The sequence below is a fragment of the Oncorhynchus masou genome, chromosome 15, assembly GCF_036934945.1.
Source record: "Oncorhynchus masou masou isolate Uvic2021 chromosome 15, UVic_Omas_1.1, whole genome shotgun sequence".
NCBI lineage: Eukaryota > Metazoa > Chordata > Actinopteri > Salmoniformes > Salmonidae > Oncorhynchus > Oncorhynchus masou.
Window position 1 is genome coordinate 68,669,594 of NC_088226.1, and position 22,610 is coordinate 68,692,203.

The 22,610-nt window shown below is 43.2% G+C and overlaps 1 protein-coding gene across 1 annotated transcript in view; it reads right to left on the reverse strand.

The window, feature by feature from the left end:
* Window positions 1-22,610, reverse strand: part of LOC135556726 (dual oxidase 2-like) — a 41,527-nt gene that overhangs the window by 17,650 nt on the left and 1,267 nt on the right. Inside the window, exons 5-20 of the mRNA XM_064990134.1 lie at window positions 22,161-22,348; window positions 18,530-18,731; window positions 17,327-17,493; window positions 16,987-17,050; window positions 16,711-16,807; window positions 15,085-15,175; window positions 13,410-13,512; window positions 12,618-12,790; window positions 12,148-12,323; window positions 9,858-9,976; window positions 8,888-9,028; window positions 6,783-6,896; window positions 4,591-4,793; window positions 4,185-4,370; window positions 2,265-2,490; window positions 1,423-1,516 (exon numbers count right to left, since the gene is read on the reverse strand). Of these exons, the coding sequence (XP_064846206.1) occupies window positions 1,423-1,516; window positions 2,265-2,490; window positions 4,185-4,370; window positions 4,591-4,793; window positions 6,783-6,896; window positions 8,888-9,028; window positions 9,858-9,976; window positions 12,148-12,323; window positions 12,618-12,790; window positions 13,410-13,512; window positions 15,085-15,175; window positions 16,711-16,807; window positions 16,987-17,050; window positions 17,327-17,493; window positions 18,530-18,731; window positions 22,161-22,348 (2,344 nt within the window). The remainder of the gene's footprint in view (window positions 1-1,422; window positions 1,517-2,264; window positions 2,491-4,184; window positions 4,371-4,590; window positions 4,794-6,782; window positions 6,897-8,887; window positions 9,029-9,857; window positions 9,977-12,147; window positions 12,324-12,617; window positions 12,791-13,409; window positions 13,513-15,084; window positions 15,176-16,710; window positions 16,808-16,986; window positions 17,051-17,326; window positions 17,494-18,529; window positions 18,732-22,160; window positions 22,349-22,610) is intronic.

The following is a 22,610-nucleotide window of genomic DNA, read 5'->3' on the forward strand; positions in this document are numbered from 1 at the left end:
TCATCTGACCAGAGCACCTTCTTCCACATGTTTGGTGTGTCTCCCAGGTGGCATGTGGCAAACTTGAAACAACACTTTTTATGGATATCTTTAAGAAATGGCTTTCTTCTTGCCACTCTTCCATAAAGGCCAGATTTGTGCAATATACGACTGATTGTTGTCCTATGGACAGAGTTTCCCACCTCAGCTGTAGATCTCTGCAGTTCATCCAGAGTGATCATGGGCCTCATGGCTGCATCTCTGATCAGTCTTCTCCTTGTATGAACTGAAAGTTTAGAGGGACGGCCAGGTCTTGGTAGATTTGCAGTGGTCTGATACTCCTTCCATTTCAATATTATCGCTTGCACAGTGCTCCTTGGGATGTTTAAAGCTTGGGAAATCTTTTTGTATCCAAATCCGGCTTTAAACTTCTTCACAACAGTATCTCAGACCTGCCTGGTGTGTTCCTTGTTCTTCATGATGCTCTCTGCGCTTTTAACGGACCTCTGAGACTATCACAGTGCAGGTGCATTTATACGGAGACTTGATTACACACAGGTGGATTGTATTTATCATCATTAGTCATTTAGGTCAACATTGGATCATTCAGAGATCCTCACTCAACTTCTGGAGAGAGTTTGCTGCACTGAAAGTAAAGGGGCTGAATAATTTTGCACGCCCAATTTTTCAGTTTTTGATTTGTTAAAAAAGTTTGAAATATCCAATAAATGTCATTCCACTTCATGATTGTGTCCCACTTGTTGTTGATTCTTCACAAAAAATACAGTTTTATATCTTTATGTTTGAAGCCTGGAATGTGGCAAAAGGTCGCAAAGTTCAAGGGGGCCGAATACTTTCGCAAGGCACTGTATTTTACATCCTTTCCCATCAATTCCCATTATTGAAGTGGCTGGAGTTGAGTCAGTGTGTTGGCAGCAGCCACTCAATGTTAGTGGTTGCTGTTTAACAGTCTGATGGCCTTGAGATAGAAGCTGTTACTGGCTAGCTAGGTCTTCAGCCAGCATGGAACAAAAGTGGGGGAAAGTGTCGTTCAAAACTTTGACGCAGTTGTCATGTCGACACATCTGTCAGTGCTGCTGTGAACCGCATCACAAGAGACATGCCAAACAGGAGATGTATAACAAAAATATACATCATTGATGCAATTACTTTGTGTATCACCAAATTTGTTTGTGATTATTTTACCGCACCACTGTTCACTGCATCTTGACAAAGCTGTCAGTCAAGGCGAGGTAATATAAACTCCCCCGCCCACTCAGCCCTTATTTTCAAACTTCCTGGTAGTTAGCCATGAGAGAGAAGTACTTTTTCCTCAAATGTTGAGCATTTCTTTCCCTCCCCAAAAAATACTACGGGTGATATTTTACATGGGAATCCGAATGACTGTTCGGGACGTTGAAGAGAATTGATGACAGTGCTAACCTGAGCAGCCTGGAAAAATCCACTTCCGATAAGAAACCATCTCCATCAATGTCGTGCATCGAGAACATCAGTTTAGACTTTTCCTCGGGAGAACCTGGACAAACAACACAGTGGAATTATCAGAACAAAATGTGTGTTTCTTATTGGACAATTCCTGTTTCAGTCAGTTGTCTTCTGTTTGTTGCCTAATAAACACGACCCCCGTTGACTCCAGGGTTGGGATCAATTCCATTTAAATTCCAGTCAATTCAGGAAGTACATTGAAATTCCAATTATCGTCAATGCTTTTCAATGAGTAAAATGTGGAATTGGAATTTGGTTTACTTTCTGAATTGACTTGAATTGAAATGGAAACCTGTCAGGACCCGGTTACAAACCTGGGTCTCCGGAGTGAGAAACAGTCACTTAACCAACTGAGCCACGAATAGTCAGCAGAACCCAGAAGATGAGGCAGACACAGCAGTACTTAAGACGGTGTATTTAATAAAGTAAAAAGGAGAAGTCCTTCAATACAAAAAATGGCAAATCCAAAAGGTGGTAGGAATAGCACAAAAAAGCCTCAAGAGATACTCGAAAACAAAAACAGAATTCCACAAGAGCATCCACCGGAATCGACAAGAATACACAGAACACTAGGGCTGGGTGCTAACATACAAACACAGAGCACAGAACTGAGGGAAACTAAGGGTTTAAATACAATCAGGGAAAACGAGGCACAGGTGCAAATAATAATGGGGAACAAGGGAAAAAACATGAGGTCAAAAAGCACAATGGGGGCATCTAGTGACCAAAACCCGGAACAACCCTGGCCAAATCCTGACAGAAACCTACCCTGGACTCACCTTTCATGAAAATCACGATGACATCGAGGAACTCCTGGAAGGAGAGGTATCCGTTTCCGTCCTTGTCGGCCAGCGTGAACATGGAGTCAACAAAGAGCGAGTCCGGTTTGAGTCCCAGAGCGTCGGCAAATTCAGTTCCTGTCAGCTCAGTCTCCAGGGCTTCGCGGGTCTTCCTACAGGACGCACCATTCATGTCCCTGGCATCACAATTCTCTATCTCCAGGACCTATAGGGTATACATTTTTTTACCTTTATTTAACCGGGTTGTCCCATTGAGTCAATACATATGAGTGATAGACCGTTTCATCTACATGAAAGACAGGAGGATGGCATTGGCGGTTACCACCATGAACTGCTAACTGAAAGTAATCAGATTAGGATCCTAAATTTGGGTAATCCTAAAGTTACTGATGTCCATTTTGGACAGGTAACTAGGACCTGCAATGGATTACATTTAAAAAAGTAACCTTCCCAACCCCTGCACATGTCAGCATGGTGCCGTTGCGATTGTTAATGGTGGTCACGTCGAATGGCTCAGTAGGTTAGAGGGGCGGCAGGGTAGCCTAGCGGTTAGAGTGTAGAGGTGGCAGGTAGCCTAGTGGTTAGAGTGTAGAGGTGGCAGGTAGCCTAGTGGTTAGAGTGTAGAGGTGGCAGGTGGCCTAGTGGTTAGAGTGTAGAGGTGGCAGGGTAGCCTAGTGGTTAGAGTGTAGAGGTGGCAGGTAGCCTAGTGGTTAGAGTGTAGAGGTGGCAGGGTAGCCTAGTGATTAGAGTGAAGAGGTGGCAGGGTAGCCTAGTGGTTAGAGTGAAGAGGTGGCAGGTAGCCTAGTGGTTAGAGTGTAGAGGTGGCAGGGTAGCCTAGTGGTTAGAGTGTAGAGGTGGCAGGGTAGCCTAGTGGTTAGAGTGTAGAGGTGGCAGGTAGCCTAGTGGGTAGAGTGTAGAGGAGGCAGGTAGCCTAGTGGTTAGAGTGTAGAGATGGTGGGTAGCCTAGTGATTAGAGTGTAGAGGTGGCAGGGTAGCCTAGTGGTTAGAGTGTAGAGGAGGCAGGTAGCCTAGTGATTAGAGTGTAGAGGTGGCAGGTAGCCTAGTGGTTAGAGTGTAGAGGTGGCAGGGTAGTGGTTAGTGGTTAGAGTGGTTAGAGTGTAGAGGTGGCAGGGTAGCCTAGTGGTTAGAGTGATTAGAGTGAAGTGGCAGGGTAGCCTAGTGGTTAGAGTGTAGAGGTGGCAGGTAGCCTAGTGGGTAGAGTGTAGAGGTGGCAGGTAGCCTAGTGGTTAGAGTGTAGAGGTGGCAGGTAGCCTAGTGGTTAGAGTGTAGAGGTGGCAGGTAGCCTAGTGGTTAGAGTGTCTGTGTCTGGTGTTAGCTAGTTACTGAAAGGTTGCTAGATCAAATCCCCTGAGCTGACAAGGTACAAATCTGTCGTTCTGCCCCTGAACAAGGCAGTTAACCCACTGTTTCTTGGCCGTCATTGTAAATAAGAATTAGTTCTTAACTGACTTGCCTAGTTAAATAAAACAAAAATTGGTGGTAACAATACTAGGGTTGTGGGTTCAATTCCTGCATGGGCCACGTATACTTGTCCATACTGTGTACCAGGGTTGTGGATCTAACCCAATGTGACACTGGATAAAAGTGTCTCCTAAATCACCATTTTACAGTAAACATCTCCTAAATCACCATTTTACAGTAAACATCTCCTAAATCACCATTTTACAGTAAACATCTCCTAAATCACCATTTTACAGTAAACATCTCCTAAATCACCATTTTACAGTAAACATCTCCTAAATCACCATTTTACAGTAAACATCTCCTAAATCACCATTTTTACAGTAAACATCTCCTAAATCACTATTTTACAGTAAACATCTCCTAAATCACAATTTTTACAGTAAACATCTCCTAAATCACCATATATTCCAGTACCTTGGCAAAGGCACTCCTGATGAAGTTCTCTACTATCTGAGCTCTCTGGTCTCTGGTCACTGCCTCTCTCAGTAGCTCCTTCTCTGTCATGTCCCTCACCGCCAGCTCCTGTCCACCGTCTGTCACCTCAGAGCGAAGGTGTCGGACAAACTCTCCACGATGGCCCTCGTCCTCAAAGTACAGCACCTGGGGACAGACCACAACAAACAGAGATCACAGTCACACACACACACAGGGATTGGCATGGAAACATCTAACAGTGAAGATGAACAAAGGAGAGGCACATGAAACACAAGAGTAAACAAATGAGTAAACAAATGAGTAAACAAGAGTAAACGAATCAGTAAACACGAGTAAACTAATCAGTAAACAAGAGTTTACACACACCCCTCTCCCATCTACTCACCAGGTCATACTCTTTGGGTACTTTCATCACCAGGGCCCTGCGGTAATTGTTACTGGACAGCAGGACATCCAGGTGGGTCTGGGTACCCAGGCTGAGTGACCGTAGAGCGGGTCCAGACCGGTCAAACACCTGGAGTTTCCTCCTATTATCGATCAACAGACTGACTGGAAATAGGGGCTTCTTAGGGCCCTGCCACTCACAGGCTAGAGAGAGAGAGAGAGAGAGAGAGAGAGAGAGAGACAGAAAAAGAAAAAATAGTAGTGGGAAGAGATGAGAGGTGAGAGTGAGAGAGAAGGGGTGAGAGATGAGAGAGAAGGGGTGAGAGATGAGAGAGAGAGGTGGGAAGAGATGAGAGAGAAGGGGTGAGAGATGAGAGAGAGAGGTGGGAAGAGATGAGAGAGAAGGGGTGAGAGATGAGAGATGAGGGGGAAGAGATGAGAGAGAAGGGGAGAGAGAGAGAGAGAGAGAGAGAGAGAGAGAAGAGAGAGAGAGAAAAAAATAGAAGTGGGAAGAGATCAGAGCGAGAGAGAAGGGGTGAGAGATGGGTGAGAGAAGTGGGAAGAGATGAGACAGAGAAGTGGGAAGAGATGAGAGAGAGAGAAGTGGGAAGAGATGATGGAGAAGGGGGTGAGAGATGAAAGAGAGAAGGGGTAAGAGATGAGAGAGAGACGTGGGAAGAGATGAAAGAGAGATGAGAGAGAGAGAAGTGGGAAGAGATGAGACAGAGAAGTGGGAAGAGATGAGAGAGAGAGAAGTGGGAAGAGATGATGGAGAAGGGGGTGAGAGATGAAAGAGAGAAGGGGTAAGAGATGAGAGAGAGACGTGGGAAGAGATGAAAGAGAGATGAGAGAGAGAGAAGTGGGAAGAGATGAGAGATGAGAGAGAAGGGGGAGAGATGAAAGAGAGAAGGGGATGAGAGATGAAAGAGAGAAGGGGGAGAGATGAGAGATGAGAGAGAAGGGGAGAGATGAAAGAGAGAAGAGGGTGAGAGATGAGAGAGAGAGAAGTGGGAAGAGATGAGAGATGAGAGAGAAGGGGGAGAGATGAAAGAGAGAAGAGGGAAGAGATGAGAGATGAGAGAGAAGGGGAGAGATGAAAGAGAGAAGAGGGTGAGAGATGAGAGAGAGAGAAGTGGGAAGAGATGAGAGATGAGAGAGAAGGGGGAGAGAGAGAGAGAGAGAGAAGTGGGAAGAGATGAGAGATGAGAGAGAAGGGGGAGAGAGAGAGAGAGAGAGAGAGAGAGAGAAGTGGGAAGAGATGAGAGATGAGAGAGAAGGGGGAGAGAGAGAGAGAGAGAGAGAAGGAAGGGAAGAGATGAGAGATGAGAGAGAAGGGGAGAGAGAGAGAGGGGAGAGAGAGAAGTGGGAAGAGATGAGAGATGAGAGAGAAGGGGAGAGAGAGAGAGAGAGAGAGAGAAGTGGGAAGAGATGAGAGATGAGAGAGAAGGGGAGAGAGAGAGAGGGAGAGAGAAGGGGGGAAGAGATGAGAGAGAAGGGGGGAGAGAGAGAGAGAGAGAGAAGTGGGAAGAGATGAGAGATGAGAGAGAAGGGGGAGAGAGAGAGAGAGAGAGAGAAGTGGGAAGAGATGAGAGATGAGAGAGAAGGGGGAGAGAGAGAGAGAGAGAGAGAGAGAGAGAAGTGGGAAGAGATGAGAGATGAGAGAGAAGGGGGAGAGAGAGAGAGGGAGAGAGAAGTGGGAAGAGATGAGAGAGAAGGGGGAGAGAGAGAGGGAGAGAGAAGTGGGAAGAGATGAGAGATGAGAGAGAAGGGGGAGAGAGAGAGGGAGAGACAGAAGGGGGTGAGAGATGAACATCAGACATATTACCCTTTTCACACTATCATGCTTATCCAAATGGTATTCTGATTGCTCTGATATGTTCTGTTGACATTGTCCTTCCCAGCATAGTTCTAGCAGCAGCTATGGTGGACGTGGAACCAGGCCAGCTCAGTCCAGCTCGGCTTGGCTAGGCCCAGTCGTGTGAAAAGAGAAAAGCACACCCGTTCTAAACATAACACACACCTGTTCAACACAGAGAGGGACGACTATGTCATACCACAGACCATGTACATGCATGTACTGTACACACACACACACACACACACACACACACACACACACACACACACACACACACACACACACACACACACACACACACACACACACACACACACACACACACACACACACACCTGTGATTCCAGCAGCAGGCTCCTCTGTTGTGTCATCAGGCCCCACTCTCTTCTGGAACTTCTTAAACTTGGACTTTCTGAAGTGGGCCACCACAAGGGCCATGAAGAAGCTCACTGGGAGGGGAACACATGGGGCAGTAGTCATCAGAGAATATCTTACAATAGGGTTTATGATATGCTATGTCTCTCTAAGTAGGCCACCGCAAGGGCCATGAAGAAACTCACTATGAGGGTACCATAAACAACAGAGCAATTATACTGTAGCAATCACAATGGTTATTTGATTATTGGATCTTAAAATGGACATTTAGGAGAATTTTACAAGGGAAAATATTTGTTTGGGGAATTTTCTCAATACTTTGAATATGATTAATTTCCATGTCTGGAAATGCCCTTGACCGGAGCAAAAGGATTCCAATTTCAAACTTTCCATCCCCAAAAAAAAGTGTTTACAATGTTATTTTTTTACTGGCAAAAATGGATATTATAACTGAGAAAATAGCGTGTGTAGTTTCTTGCAATAGTCCTATGTGACTTTAAAGAATATTTCTCTAAAAATGTTGATTCCTGTTTGTTGATTTACTCCGTCAGATTAGTTTAAAATCCTAAATCAATCAGGAATGAGCAGGGCCAGCTATAGCATAAGGACCCCTTATTCACGTCCTCATTTACATGGAGTGTAACAAGAGCAGTTCTCCAATTATTATTTTTTTATATATCTTTTTTAATACTTTGTTTTTATTGTAGGAACACAAAGAAAGTACAAATAAAGTCCAATAAAATAAAAAATAAAAAATAAAAAGATCTGGCAGTTACAGTGCACTTCATACCTTCATCGTCATATTAGTTACATTGACATCTTTGAATTAGACCTTTTCCAAGTACGAAACCCATTTTTCCCAGTATTCTTGACCTCTCTCCTGTTGACTTCTTAAAGCAAAGGTCATACGCTCCATGTGGTGTATTTCTTCTACAACGTCTATCCAATGTGTCACTGTGGGAGGGTATTTTTGTAGACATTTCCTAGTTGTAGCCTTTTTACTGGCTGCCAGTAGGACCTTCAAGAGGTACTTTTCTCCAGTTCTCTATTTTTTGATAGATTTAAACAATATTGGAATCACTCTGGTCACAACCATAAACTGTTAACTCCACCTGCCTGATAGATTAAGATAGAATATGAATACTGTTTTAAATTATGTTACATTTAATTCCGTTTTAGAGTCAGAAAGCAACTGAGGAAAAACTACATTGCTACTGTGTATACCACTTGAATGAAGAAGAAAAATTGCATTTTTTCCCCCCTCAACTCTGTAAAACACCAACGCCGTCAAAATGTTGTATAATGTCGAGAGTGCTGAAAGATCTGATAGAATGTGTCACGTCCTGACCTTAGTTCCTTTTTTTAAGTCTCTGTTTTAGTTTGGTCAGGGCGTGAGTTGGGGTGGGCATTCTACGTTGTGTTTTCTAGGTTTTCTAGTTCTATGTGTTTGGCCTGGTATGGTTCCCAATCAGAGGCAGCTGTCAATCGTTGTCTCTGATTGAGAACCATACTTAGGCAGCCTGTTTTCCCACTATGATTTGCGTTTGTTCCGTTTTTGTTATTTTTGTTCTAGTGTTCAGTGTAATTAAAAGATCATGAACACGTACAACGCTGCACCTTGGTCCTCTCCTTCTTCCACCATCGACAACCGTTACAGAATGGTTATTTTTATTGGGGATTTTCAAATTAATCATTTTCTATATTTTACAAATGTTTGTATATTTTATTTTTTATATTTTTTTGCGACAAAAAACCCATCTGTTTTGAGTATCTGTTGTCAGCTGCGTCACTGATGGCTAATCCTCTTGAGATCAATTTTTGTTGTCAATATTCTGAAAAGACATTGGAATCACTGTAACATATCCTAGACATAAGGGATAATGTTTCCTCAGTACATTTGTTTAAATGCTAACAAAATTAGCCCTGGTGCATTTTAAAGTGCTATAAAATAAAACAAAATGAAAGTTTTGAGATTTGTATTACTTATTTGAATAATCTAATGTTAAAATGATAAAAGCAAGGCCTTTCGCTTGTGGATTCTGATTGGTTAACGTCAGATACTGACCAACAGGAAAGAGGAACAGGCAGATGACTGAGATGCCAAAGCCAGCTTTGCTTCCATCGTCAAAGTAGTTGAGCTTGGTGGCGTTGGTGCAGGGGTGGAGCTCAGAGATCGTGACCTGAGAAGGCTGGGGGCAAGGGTCACCTGTAACAGACAGACAGGTAAGACAGGCAGACAGACAGACAGGCAAGACAGGCAGAGAGACAGACAGGCCAGACAGGCAGAGAAACAGACAGGCAAGACAGGCAGGCAGCCAGACATGCAGAGAGACAGGCAGGCAGCCAGACAGGCAGAGAGACAGACAGGCAAGACAGGCAGCCAGACAGGCAGAGAGTGAAGCAGGCAGGCAGACAGACAGACAGACAAGACAGCCAGACAAGACAGGCAGGGAGGGAGGCAAGACAGGCAGGGAGGGAGGCAGCCAGGGAGGGAGGGAGGGAGGGAGGCAGACAGACAGGGAAACAGGGAGGGAAACAGGGAGGCAGACAGACAGACAGACAGACAGACAGACAGACAGACAGACAGAGACAGACAGGCAGGGAGGGAGGCAGGCAGGCAGAGAGACGGGCAGGGAGACAGTTAGACAGACAGACAGACAGGCAGGCAGGCAGGCAGGCAGAGGCAGAGAGGCAGGCAGGCAGGCAGAGGCAGAGAGGCAGGCAGGCAGGCAGAGAGGCAGGCAGGCAGGCAGAGAGACAGACAGACAGGCAGAGAGGCAGGCAGACAGGCAGAGAGAAAGGGAGACACGAAGGCAGCCAGGGAAACAGACAGTGAGACAGACAGGCAAACAGACAGGGAGGCACGTAGACAGAGAAACTAGTTGCAGCTAGTACCAGCAGCACGTACAGTCAACATTTATGACTTACAGTGAACACTGTCATAGATGACCTATTACCTTTATTGTTTGAGTTGCAGAGAACACTATAATGTATTGGCCAACCACAGAAACTTCAGGAAGGAAATTAGCTTTTACCATCCCTCCAGAAGAAGACTTTCCTCTGTATGTCCTCAGGCTCTGCACTGGTGACCGCTGCAATGACGTCATGAAAGGTTGTGTTCCGAAGGGCCTGCAGCTCCTCAGCTGTGAACAGACTAGAGGAACCAACAGGAGCGGTCAGATTGACTGGAGATGTTATGACACTATCACCCAAATGGTGAATCAAAGCTGATCATAAACGGACAGTAGTCTTGTGTTTCCTCAGTTCAAAGTCTAGTTCTCCACTAGAGACTATTGTTTATTTCATTAGTTCTTACGTTATGAAAGGTATCCTTCCATTTACATTTACATTTAAGTCATTTAGCAGACTCTCTTATCCAGAGTCACTTACAGTAGTGAGTCGTTTAGCAGACTCTCTTATCCAGAGTCACTTACAGTAGTGAGTCGTTTAGCAGACTCTCTTATCCAGAGTCACTTACAGTAGTGAGTCATTTAGCAGACTCTCTTATCCAGAGTCACTTACAGTAGTGAGTCATTTAGCAGACTCTCTTATCCAGAGTCACTTACAGTAGTGAGTCGTTTAGCAGACTCTCTTATCCAGAGTCACTTACAGTAGTGAGTCGTTTAGCAGACTCTCTTATCCAGAGTCACTTACAGTAGTGAGTCATTTAGCAGACTCTCTTATCCAGAGTCACTTACAGTAGTGAGTCATTTAGCAGACTCTCTTATCCAGAGTCACTTACAGTAGTGAGTCGTTTAGCAGACTCTCTTATCCAGAGTCACTAACAGTAGTGAGTCATTTAGCAGACTCTCTTATCCAGAGTCACTTACAGTAGTGAGTCATTTAGCAGACTCTCTTATCCAGAGTCACTTACAGTAGTGAGTCATTTAGCAGACTCTCTTATCCAGAGTCACTTACAGTAGTGAGTCATTTAGCAGACTCTCTTATCCAGAGTCACTTACAGTAGTGAGTCATTTAGCAGACTCTCTTATCCAGAGTCACTAACAGTAGTGAGTCATTTAGCAGACTCTCTTATCCAGAGTCACTTACAGTAGTGAGTCATTTAGCAGACTCTCTGATCCAGAGTCACTTACAGTAGTGAGTCATTTAGCAGACTCTCTTATCCAGAGTCACTTACAGTAGTGAGTCATTTAGCAGACTCTCTTATCCAGAGTCACTTACAGTAGTGAGTCATTTAGCAGACTCTCTTATCCAGAGTCACTTACAGTAGTGAGTCATTTAGCAGACTCTCTTATCCAGAGTCACTAACAGTAGTGAGTCATTTAGCAGACTCTCTTATTCAGAGTCACTTACAGTAGTGAGTCGTTTAGCAGACTCTCTTATCCAGAGTCACTAACAGTAGTGAGTCATTTAGCAGACTCTCTTATCCAGAGTCACTTACAGTAGTGAGTCGTTTAGCAGACTCTCTTATCCAGAGTCACTAACAGTAGTGAGTCATTTAGCAGACTCTCTTATCCAGAGTCACTTACAGTAGTGAGTCATTTAGCAGACTCTCTTATCCAGAGTCACTAACAGTAGTGAGTCATTTAGCAGACTCTCTTATCCAGAGTCACTTACAGTAGTGAGTCATTTAGCAGACTCTCTTATCCAGAGCCACTTACAGTCAGTGCATTCATCTTTAGATTGAGCTAGATGAGACAACCACATATCATAGTCGTAGTCAGTACATTTCACCTCAATAAAGAAGTTATCAGCAAACTCAGCGCTAGTAGGACAAGTTTGTATAAAAGGGTAAATGTTAGGCTTCCAGACGATTTCAGGTAGATGGGCAGAGACTCTGCTGTCCAAGCTTCAGGGGTGAAGCTGGTTCCACCATTGTTGTACCAGGACAGACAAGAGCTTTGACATGGGCCGAGTAGGAGCTGACCTCCTTTTCAGAATGAACGAACGTGAGAAAGCCAGGAAATAAATCGAGGTTCAAATGACAGTAACAGTTTCATACGATTACTGAATGTATGTATGAGGTGTATATTTTACATTACATATTTACATATTTATACATTACATATTTACATATTTACATATTTATACATGATATATTTAAATATTTATACATTACATATTTACATATGTATACATTACATATTTATATATTTATACATTACATATTTACATATTTATATATATTTACATATTTATATATTTACATATGTACATATTTATATATTTATATATTTACATATTTATATATTTACATATTTAAATATGTATATATTTACATATTTAAATATTTATGTATTTACATATTTGAATATTTATATATTTACATATTTACATATTTACATATTTTACATTCCTTCCTACCCATTTTGTGTGTTCTCGAACCAGAATCGGTCGCCGTTCCTGATGCGGTTAAACTGGTCCAGTATGATAGAGGAGAAGACCTGACCAGGACCATCCACAGACTCCAGGAGACCACCAGGAAACAGCTCCAGTTTAGAGATATCCCCGTCATACAGGTCTGATAGGTCCCTGAATAACTAGAGACACAGAACAGGTGGAGATGGAGTTGAGAGAGTGTGGTATTTACTCTATTATAGGATATTTGACCAGTGGTTTGAGTCTTCTCTCTTTGGCTCAACTCTCCCTGTCTGGTTCCATTTATGTTTAGGTCATTTTTGTGTGACTTATACCTATGTAAAACAATCACATACGCTATCATGATCATTGGCAATTAAAATCTAAATGGTCAGTAGTACATAAGGATTTAATAACACATTCACATGACGCACATAAAGCATTTGTAAGCTGTACGTAAGCAGTTCTGAACATACCTGTGGGTTGGTGATGTTGAGCTGAGGGTTTATGTCTCCCCACCTCCCCACAGGGGCCAGGCCCAGCCCCTCTCTGACCTGGTTGTAGCTGGGTAAGCCAAAGTCACGGCCTCTCTGCACCGTCAGAGCAACCAGATCTGACCGCGAGAAACGCAGAGGACCGTACATGTAGTCTGGTAGGGGAGAAAAACCACTTATCAGTAAAATATCAATCATGTACTATTGTTGTAATTGAAAACACACCTGTCTTAAAGTCAACAGGTATAATGCATTATGATGTGGTTGTTATGCATTATGATGTGGTTGTTATGCATTATGATGTGGTTGTTATGCATTATGATGTGGTTGTAATGCATTACGATGTGGTTGTTATGCATTATGATGTGGTTGTTATGCATTATGATGTGGTTGTTATGCATTATGATGTGGTTGTTATGCATTATGATGTGGTTGTTATGCATTATGATGTGGTTGTTATGCATTATGATGTGGTTGTTATGCATTATGATGTGGTTGTAATGCATTATGGTGTGGTTGTTATGCATTATGATGTGGTTGTTATGCATTATGGTGTGGTTGTAATGCATTATGGTGTGGTTGTAATGCATTATAAGACTTGTCATAAGCAACTACTTGTCCTCTTCATGTTTGAAGGCTTACATAAAGCCCGGCCATCCCTCAACTATCCATTTAAAGCTGAAGTGGAAGGTGTCTCTGCCTTATGATCAGTAGACACAAAGAAATCTGAAAATATATGATGATGATGATGATGATGATGTGAAGGAAATTGACCTCTTAAGTCCTCCACAACCATGTTGTCCTCTCTCTCCGCGATCTGAGAAGCCATGCCCATAATTAGATGGTCTATGTCCTGGCCTGACTTCAGGTTGGGGTTCTATAACAGACAATCAGAGAAGTTTGTTTGAAACATGTCAATCAGTTTCTCTAATAGAAATGTCTCAACGAAAGGTGCTGTCTTCCCACCTCCTATGGCTGTTGGCTGTACAGATCTGAGAGCAGACTACATGAAGGCTTTATACAGATCTGAGACCAGTCTACATAGAGGCTATATACAGATCTGAGACCAGTCTACATAGAAGCTATATACAGATCTGAGCCCATCCTACATGGAGGCTATACAGATCTAAGACCAGTCTACTTGGAGGCTATACAGATCTAAGACCAGTCTACACGGAGGCTATATACAGATCTGAGTCTACATGAAGGCTACATACAGATCTGAGACCAGTCTACATGAAGGCTATACAGATCTGAGATCAGTCTACATGGAGGCTATACAGATCTGAGACCAGTCTACATGGAGGCTATATACAGATCTAAGACCAGTCTACATAGAGGCTATATAAAGATCTGGGACCAGTCTACATGGAGGCTATATACAGATCTGAGACCAGTCTACATAGAGGCTAGATACAGATCTGAGACCAGTCTACATGGAAGCTATACAGATCTGAGGTTTTATCCTTCCTGTTTGGCCCTGTCCGGGGGTGTCCTCGGATGGGGCCACAGTGTCTCCTGACCCCTCCTGTCTCAGCCTCCAGTATTTATGCTGCAGTAGTTTATGTGTCGGGGGGCTAGGGTCAGTTTGTTATATCTGGAGTACTTCTCCTGTCCTATTCGGTGTCCTGTGTGAATTTAAGTGTGCTCTCTCTAATTCTCTCTTTCTCTCTTTCTCTCTCTCGGAGGACCTGAGCCCTAAAACCATGCCTCAGGACGACCTGACATGATGACTCCTTGCTGTCCCCAGTCCACCTGGCCGTGCTGCTGCTCCAGTTTCAACTGTTCTGCCTTATTATTATTGGACCATGCTGGTCATTTATGAACATTTGAACATCTTGGCCATGTTCTGCTATAATCTCCAACCGACACAGCCAGAAGAGAACTGGCCACCCCACATAGCCTGGTTCCTCTCTAGGTTTCTTCCTAGGTTTTGGCCTTTCTTGGGAGTTTTTCCTAGCCACCGTGCTTCTACACCTGCATTGCTTGCTGTTTGGGGTTTTAGGCTGGGTTTCTGTACAGCACTTTGAGATATCAGCTGATGTACGCAGGGCTATATAAATACATTTGATTTGATTTGATTTTGATCTGAGACCAGTCTACATGAAGGCTATACAGATCTGAGATCAGTCTACATGGAGGCTATACAGATCTGAGACCAGTCTACATGGAGGCTATACAGATCTGAGACCAGTCTACATGGAGGCTATACAGATCTGAGACCAGTCTACATGGAGGCTATACAGATCTGAGTCCAGTCTACATGGAGGCTATACAGATCTGAGACCAGTCTACATGGAGGCTATACAGATCTGAGACCAGTCTACATGGAGGCTATACAGATCTGAGACCAGTCTACATGGAGGCTATACAGATCTGAGACCAGTCTACATGGAGGCTATACAGATCTGAGACCAGTCTACATGCAGACTACAAGGCATATTTTTACCTGACGGTTCCAGAAGCTGTTACACATGCGAATGGCTGATGACGTGCTCCCATCGATGTTGACAACCTTCTGAAAGTGGCAAGTTCTGTTTCTGTAGCCAAAAGCATGTATGAAAAATTAATGATGACACAAATGACATGCAGCTGTTGAGATGTGAATGCTGACACAAACACTGCATTTGGGACCATGTTTTTTAGTACATAACAACAAAAAGGCCCACGACAGAGCCTTATAGAGATATTTACTAGCAGTAGTGTACCGTATTGAATTGAAGGGGTCGTCTGGTGGAACCATACAATACAACTGTTTTAATAGCCTGTTGAATGCAGCATGATCGCCTGGTGGCTCAACCCTCCTGTAGGTTTTCCCTCCTACCCTGTTGCTGGAGAGCTACCCTTCTGTAGGTTTTCAACTCTACCATGTTCCTACAGAGATACCCTCCTGTAGGTTTTCGCTCCAACCCTGTCTCTGGAGAGAGACCCTCCTGTAGGTTTTAACTCCAACCCTGTCTCTGGAGAGAGACCCTCCTGTAGGTTTTAACTCCAACCCTGTCTCTGGAGAGAGACCCTCCTGTAGGTTTTAACTCCAACCCTGTCTCTGGAGAGAGACCCTCCTGTAGGTTTTAACTCCAACCCTGTCTCTGGAGAGCTACCCTCCTGTAGGTTTTAATTCCAACCCTGTCTCTCCTGTAGGTTTTAACTCCAACCCTGTCTCTGGAGAGCTACCCTCCTGTAGGTTTTAATTCCAACCCTGTCTCTCCTGTAGGTTTTAACTCCAACCCTGTCTCTGGAGAGCTACCCTCCTGTAGGTTTTAACTCCAACCCTGTCTCTGGAGAGCTACCCTCCTGTAGGTTTTAAATCCAACCCTGTCTCTGGAGAGCTACCCTCCTGTAGGTTTTAACTCCAACCCTGTCTCTGGAGAGAGACCCTCCTGTAGGTTTTAACTCCAACCCTGTCTCTGGAGAGAGACCCTCCTGTAGGTTTTAACTCCAACCCTGTCTCTGGAGAGCTACCCTCCTGTAGGTTTTAACTCCAACCCTGTCTCTGGAGAGCTACCCTCCTGTAGGTTTTAAATCCAACCCTGTCTCTGGAGAGCTACCCTCCTATAGGTTTTAACTTCAACCCTGTCTCTGGAGAGCTACACTCTTGTAGGTTTTAACTCCAACCCTGTCTCTGGAGAGCTACCCTCCTATAGGTTTTAACTTCAACCCTGTCTCTGGAGAGCTACCCTCCTGTAGGTTTTAACTCCAACCCTGTCTCTGGAGAGCTACCCTCCTGTAGGTTTTAACTCCAACCCCAGTTCTAACTAACCTGATTCAGCTTATTAAACATCTAATTATTAGAATCAGGTTTGCTAGATCAGGATCGGAGTGAAAACCTACAGGAGGGTCTCTCTCCAGGAACAGGGTAGGAGTGTAAACCTACAGGAGGGTAGCTCTCCAGGAACAGGGTAGGAGTGAAAACCTACAGGAGGGTCTCTCTCCAGGAACAGGGTAGGAGTGTAAACCTACAGGAGGGTAGCTCTCCAGAGACAGGGTTGGAGTTAAAACACTACAGGAGGGTATCTCTCCAGGAACAGGGTAGGATAGGGGCCTGCTCCAGACAGTGGAGGCTAGTCGTCAGTACCTCATATAGACACCAGGTGGGGCCATCGTGGAGGCAAAGCGGATGGCAGCGGCCTGGAACTCAGGTGAGATCCCTGGATCCACAAACTTCTGGTAGCCTGCAGGAGACAAGACAGACAGAGAACAAGTAGTGAGTGTTTCCCTTCTGACACAGCACATATTTACACAATACCACTAGAGGTAACAACTCACCACATGTCTTGTAGTCAGCCTACCCCCCCCCCCACACACACACACACACAGTCACTTTCTCCATCTCTCTCTCTCTCTCTCTTACCCTGATATGGAATCATTGTCTTCTCCCCCAGGAATCCCGGCAACCATTCGTAGAAGGCAATATTCTGTAAAAAAAAATTACAATATTATTAATTTTACTTGTCAAGTGTTTGTCAATACACGAGATAATTACATTGGTGCTAAACCAGAAGGAATAAGAGGTGACGAGAGTCACACAGACACTCTTAAATAATATAATTTCATCCAGAAACCCACGACCACCTGGCATTGATGTAACTAACAACACTCTTTCCTGGTTATGTGACATGCTATTTTACTGTAAATATCCACTAAATGACCAGTTATGTGTTGGTTGAATTACAGCAGACTTTTCCTGGTACCTGGAACGTGGCGACCACGGTCTTCCTGGCGTTTTGAAACAGGTCTTCGTCGGACCACGACGAGTGTTTCTTACTAAGCTGGGAGGCGATGTAATTGTGGTAGCGAAACCACACGATCCCCTCGGCCATGGTGAACACATTTTCGTTGCCCCAGGCGTTACCCAACTCTGGAGGGTGGAAACGAAGAAACAGAAAGGGTTTTACTCGGGCTGCGTGTTTGGCTGTTGAACTGCAGCATCGACTGTATGAAGGAGTTGGGGTCATTTCCATTCGAAAATCAGTCAATTCAGGAAGTAAACTGAAATGCCAGTAATTGACTGAGAAGAAACTGAACCCAACCCTGATATATAAATGATTATAACAGTGATAACTGTCCAGAGAATAAAGTATTTTCAGTAATTCTTTACAGGTGCCGATATCTTTTTCTCTCTGACCTCCTAAAAGGGGTTGATATCTTTATAAGTTATCACTTAATGGTTCATATTCTTTAGCTGTGCCAAGACATGAATGTAATGGAGTCACACCCAAACGGATAAGGAGCAGGAAGTGTTACACATATCTATTTCTTGTGTCAATATCTTAATATCCATTAACAGTTCAAATCTGGTTTTGTATTTCTTTATTGTGTTTTTAGTCATTTGTGAAGTGTCTAGCCAGATCAACTGGCATTATGTCGTTTTATTGTGCAATTCCATTGTCACGGACTACCGGGAATATGGAGTAACTGATTAAATGATGCAATCAGCTAAATGTTATCTGATTACATCAAATAAAATTAACTTTAATCAGTTACATTACTCGCCAAAATATCATTAAAAAAACCCCCCAAATGATTTTACTTATTGGATTTCTTTTAAATTCAGAGAGGATTGTTTGTTCAGTGTTGTTTTTTAAACAAAACACCTTTCTGTTTTCTCAATGACATTCAGATCAGCATTGAAAAAAAGGTGCACGTTTAAATTTGTTCCACCTGAGCGAGTCTGACCACAAGTTAAGAGACCACTATGGATCCCTTTTTTGTCTTTTTCTAATACCTCTTAAGGGGAATGTAATCCAAAAGTAAAAGTAATCAGATTTACATTACTGAGTTTTGGGAAATCAAGAAGAAGATGAAGAAGATGATGAAGATGACGAAGAAGATGAAAATGAAGAATATCAAGATGAAGAAGAAGCAGCAGATGAAAACAACGAGCATCTACTCACCATAGAGTCCCTCAGGTCCATGCTGAGCAGTGGAGGGATCAGCAGCGCTCCACATGAGGCTCGTGCTCCCGCTCCTCTTGGGCATGTCCAACTGCTCCCCCGAGGATAGCAGACCTCCAGAGAAACTCCTCAGGGCGTCAGACCAGGAACTAGACGGGCCGTAGATAGAGCTGCCATCCAGCCATGCTGTCACCAGGTTCACCTAGAGTAACATGACATGACATAGCGACGCTATCACCATGTTCACCTATATAACATGACATGACATAGCCACACTGTCACCAGGTTCACCTAAATAACATGACATGACATAGCCACACTGTCACCAGGTTCACCTATATAACATGACATGACATAGCCACACTGTCACCAGGTTCACCTATATAACATGACATGACATAGCCACACTGTCACCAGGTTCACCTAAATAACATGACATGACATAGCCACACTGTCACCAGGTTCACCTATATAACATGACATGACGTAGCCACACTGTCACCGGGTTCACCTATATAACATGACATGACATAGCCACAGTCACCAGGTTCACCTAACAACATAGTATAGCCACACAGTCACCAGATTCACCTACATAACATGACATAACATGACATAGCCACACTGTCACCAGGTTCACCTAACAACATAGTATAGCCACACAGTCACCAGATTCACCTACATAACATGACATAACATGACATAGCCACACTGTCACCAGGTTCACCTACATAACATGACATAACATGACATAGCCATGCAGTCACTGGGTTCACCTACATAACATGACATAGCCACACTGTACACCAGGGTTACCTACATAACATAACATGACATAGCCACACTGTCACCAGGGTTACCTACATAACATAACATAGCCACACTGGCGCCAGGTTCACCTACATAACATGACATAACATGACATAGACACACTGTCACCAGATTCACCTACATTAAATGACATAACATAACATAGCCACGCAGTCACCGGGTTCACCTACATAACATGACATAACATGATATAGCCACACTTCACCAGGATCACCTTTATGGAACATGACATGACTTAACATGACATAGCCATACAGTCACCAGGTTCACCTGCAGGTGTTATGATAAAACTGATGTAATTTTGGATTTATTACTTGATTATTATACCCGACAGATGTCCAACAGACTGACCATATAATCATGGTATCACCAACTGGTCTTACCTTGTGGCATTATGCTCCTGTCTGGCTCAGTTCATAAGGACATTGCACTAACAATGCCAAGATGGTGGGTTCAATGAATGTATGAACTCATTAAGCATCTGCTAAAGTACCTGTCTGTTATAGTACCTGTCTGTTATAGTACCTGTCTGTCTGTTATAATACCTGTCTGTATGTTATAGTACTTGTCTGTATGTTATAGTACCTGTCTGTCTGTATAGTACCTGTCTGTCATAGTGCCTGTCTGTTATAGTACCTGCCTGTCTGTTATAGTACCTGCCTGTCTGTTATAGTACCTGTCTGTTTGTTATAGTACCTGTCTGTTATAGTACCTGTCTGTTATAGTACCTGTCTGTCTGTTATAGTACCTGTCTGTTATAGTACCTGCCTGTCTGTTATAGTACCTGTCTGTCTGTTATAGTGCCTGTCTGTTTGTTATAGTACCTGTCTGTTATAGTGCCTGTCTGTCTGTTATAGTACCTGTCTGTTATAGTACCTGCCTGTCTGTTATAGTACCTGCCTGTCTGTTATAGTACCTGTCTGTTTGTTATAGTACCTGTCTGTTATAGTACCTGTCTGTTATAATACCTGTCTGTTATAGTACCTGTCTGTCTGTTATAGTACCTGTCTGTTATAGTACCTGTCTGTTTGTTATAGTACCTGTCTGTTATAGTACCTGTCTGTCTGTTATAGTACCTGTCTGTTATAGTATCTGTCTGTCTGTTATAGTACCTGTCTGTCGGTTATAGTACCTGTCTGTTATAGTACCTGTCTGTCTGTTATAGTATCTGTCTGTCTGTTATAGTACCTGTCTGTCTGTTATAGTACCTGTCTGTTATAGTACCTGTCTGTCTGTTGTAGTACCTGTCTGTTATAGTACCTGCCTGTCGGTTATAGTACCTGTCTGTTATAGTACCTGTCTGTCTGTTATAGTATCTGTCTGTCTGTTATAGTACCTGTCTGTCTGTTATAGTACCTGTCTGTTATAATACCTGTCTGTCTGTATAGTACCTGTCTGTCATAGTGCCTGTCTGTTATAGTACCTGTCTGTCTGTTATAGTACCTGCCTGTCTATTATAGTACCTGTCTGTTATAGTACCTGTCTGTCTGTTATAGTACCTGTCTGTTATAGTCCCTGTCTGTTATAGTACCTGTCTGTTATAGTACCTGTCTGTCTGTTATAGAGCCTGTCTGTTATAATACCTGTCTGCTATGGTACCTGTCTGTCTGTTATAGTACCTGTCTGTCTGTTATAGTACCTGTCTGTCTGTTATAGTACCTGTCTGTTATATTACCTGTCTGTTGTAGTACCTGTCTGTTATAGTACCTGTCTGTTATAATACCTGTCTGTTATAGTACCTGTCTGTTATAGTACCTGTCTGTCTGTATAGTACCTGTCTGTCTGTTATAGTACCTGTCTGTTATAGTACCTGTCTGTCTGTTATAGTACCTGTCTGTCTGTTATAATACCTGTCTGTCTGTTATAGTACCTGTCTGTTATATTACCTGTCTGTTGTAGTACCTGTCTGTTATAGTACCTGTCTGTTATAATACCTGTCTGTTATAGTACCTGTCTGTCTGTTAAAGTACCTGTCTGTTATAGTCCCTGTCGGTTATAGTACCTGTCTGCTATGGTACCTGTCTGTCTGTTATAGTACCTGTCTGTCTGTTATAGTACCTGTCTGTCTGTTATAGTACCTGTCTGTTATAGTACCTGTCTGTTGTAGTACCTGTCTGTTATAGTACCTGTCTGTCTGTTATAGTACCTGTCTGTTATAGTACCTGTCTGTTATATTACCTGTCTGTTGTAGTACCTGTCTGTTATAGTACCTGTCTGTCTGTTATAGTACCTGTCTGTTATAGTACCTGTCTGTTATAGTACCTGTCTGTTATATTACCTGTCTGTTATAATACCTGCCTGTTATAGTACCTGTCTGTCTGTTATAGTACCTGTCTGTTATAGTACCTGTCTGTCTGTTATAGTACCTGTCTGTCTGTTATAGTACCTGTCTGTCTGTTATAGTACCTGTCTGTTATATTACCTGTCTGTTGTAGTACCTGTCTGTTATAGTACCTGTCTGTTATAATACCTGTCTGTTATAGTACCTGTCTGTCTGTCTGTTATAATACCTGTCTGTTGTAGTACCTGTCTGTCTGTTATAGTACCTGTCTGTTGTAGTACCTGTCTGTTATAGTACCTGTCTGTTATAGTACCTGTCTGTTGTAGTACCTGTCTGTTATAGTACCTGTCTGTTATAATACCTGTCTGTTATAGTACCTGTCTGTCTGTTATAGTACCTGTCTGTTATAGTACCTGTCTGTTGTAGTACCTGTCTGTTATAGTACCTGTCTGTTGTAGTACCTGTCTGTTATAGTACCTGTCTGTTATAGTACCTGTCTGTTATAGTACCTGTTATTACCTGTGTGCGGGGGTTATTGGGGCTCTGGCTGGAGTGTTTGTCCCAGGGCCCCCTCTGGAAGGGCAGTAGGACACGGCCGGTACGGTGGGGGTCGAAGACCGGGTCTCCCTCTGGGACGGGGATGTACATGAACTCAGAGGGACAGCCGGGAGGACGGGAGTCCAGTATCTCAAACATTAAATGGTACCCTTCACAGACAGAGGAGACAGAGAAACACCATGAGATTCATAAGACACATAAAGGGTCATACGTGCTTATAACAAGTTATATGGATCACAAACAATACATGGTACACTGAACAGCCAATGGAGAAATACACTGTATATAACATTTGACTTAAAGCCTGCTGCAGCTATAATGCTGTATAACTTGTATTTTATTAAAAGGCTGTTATTAAGTCTGGATCATTATAAAATGGTAATAAGACATTATTATATCATCTCAAAGTGG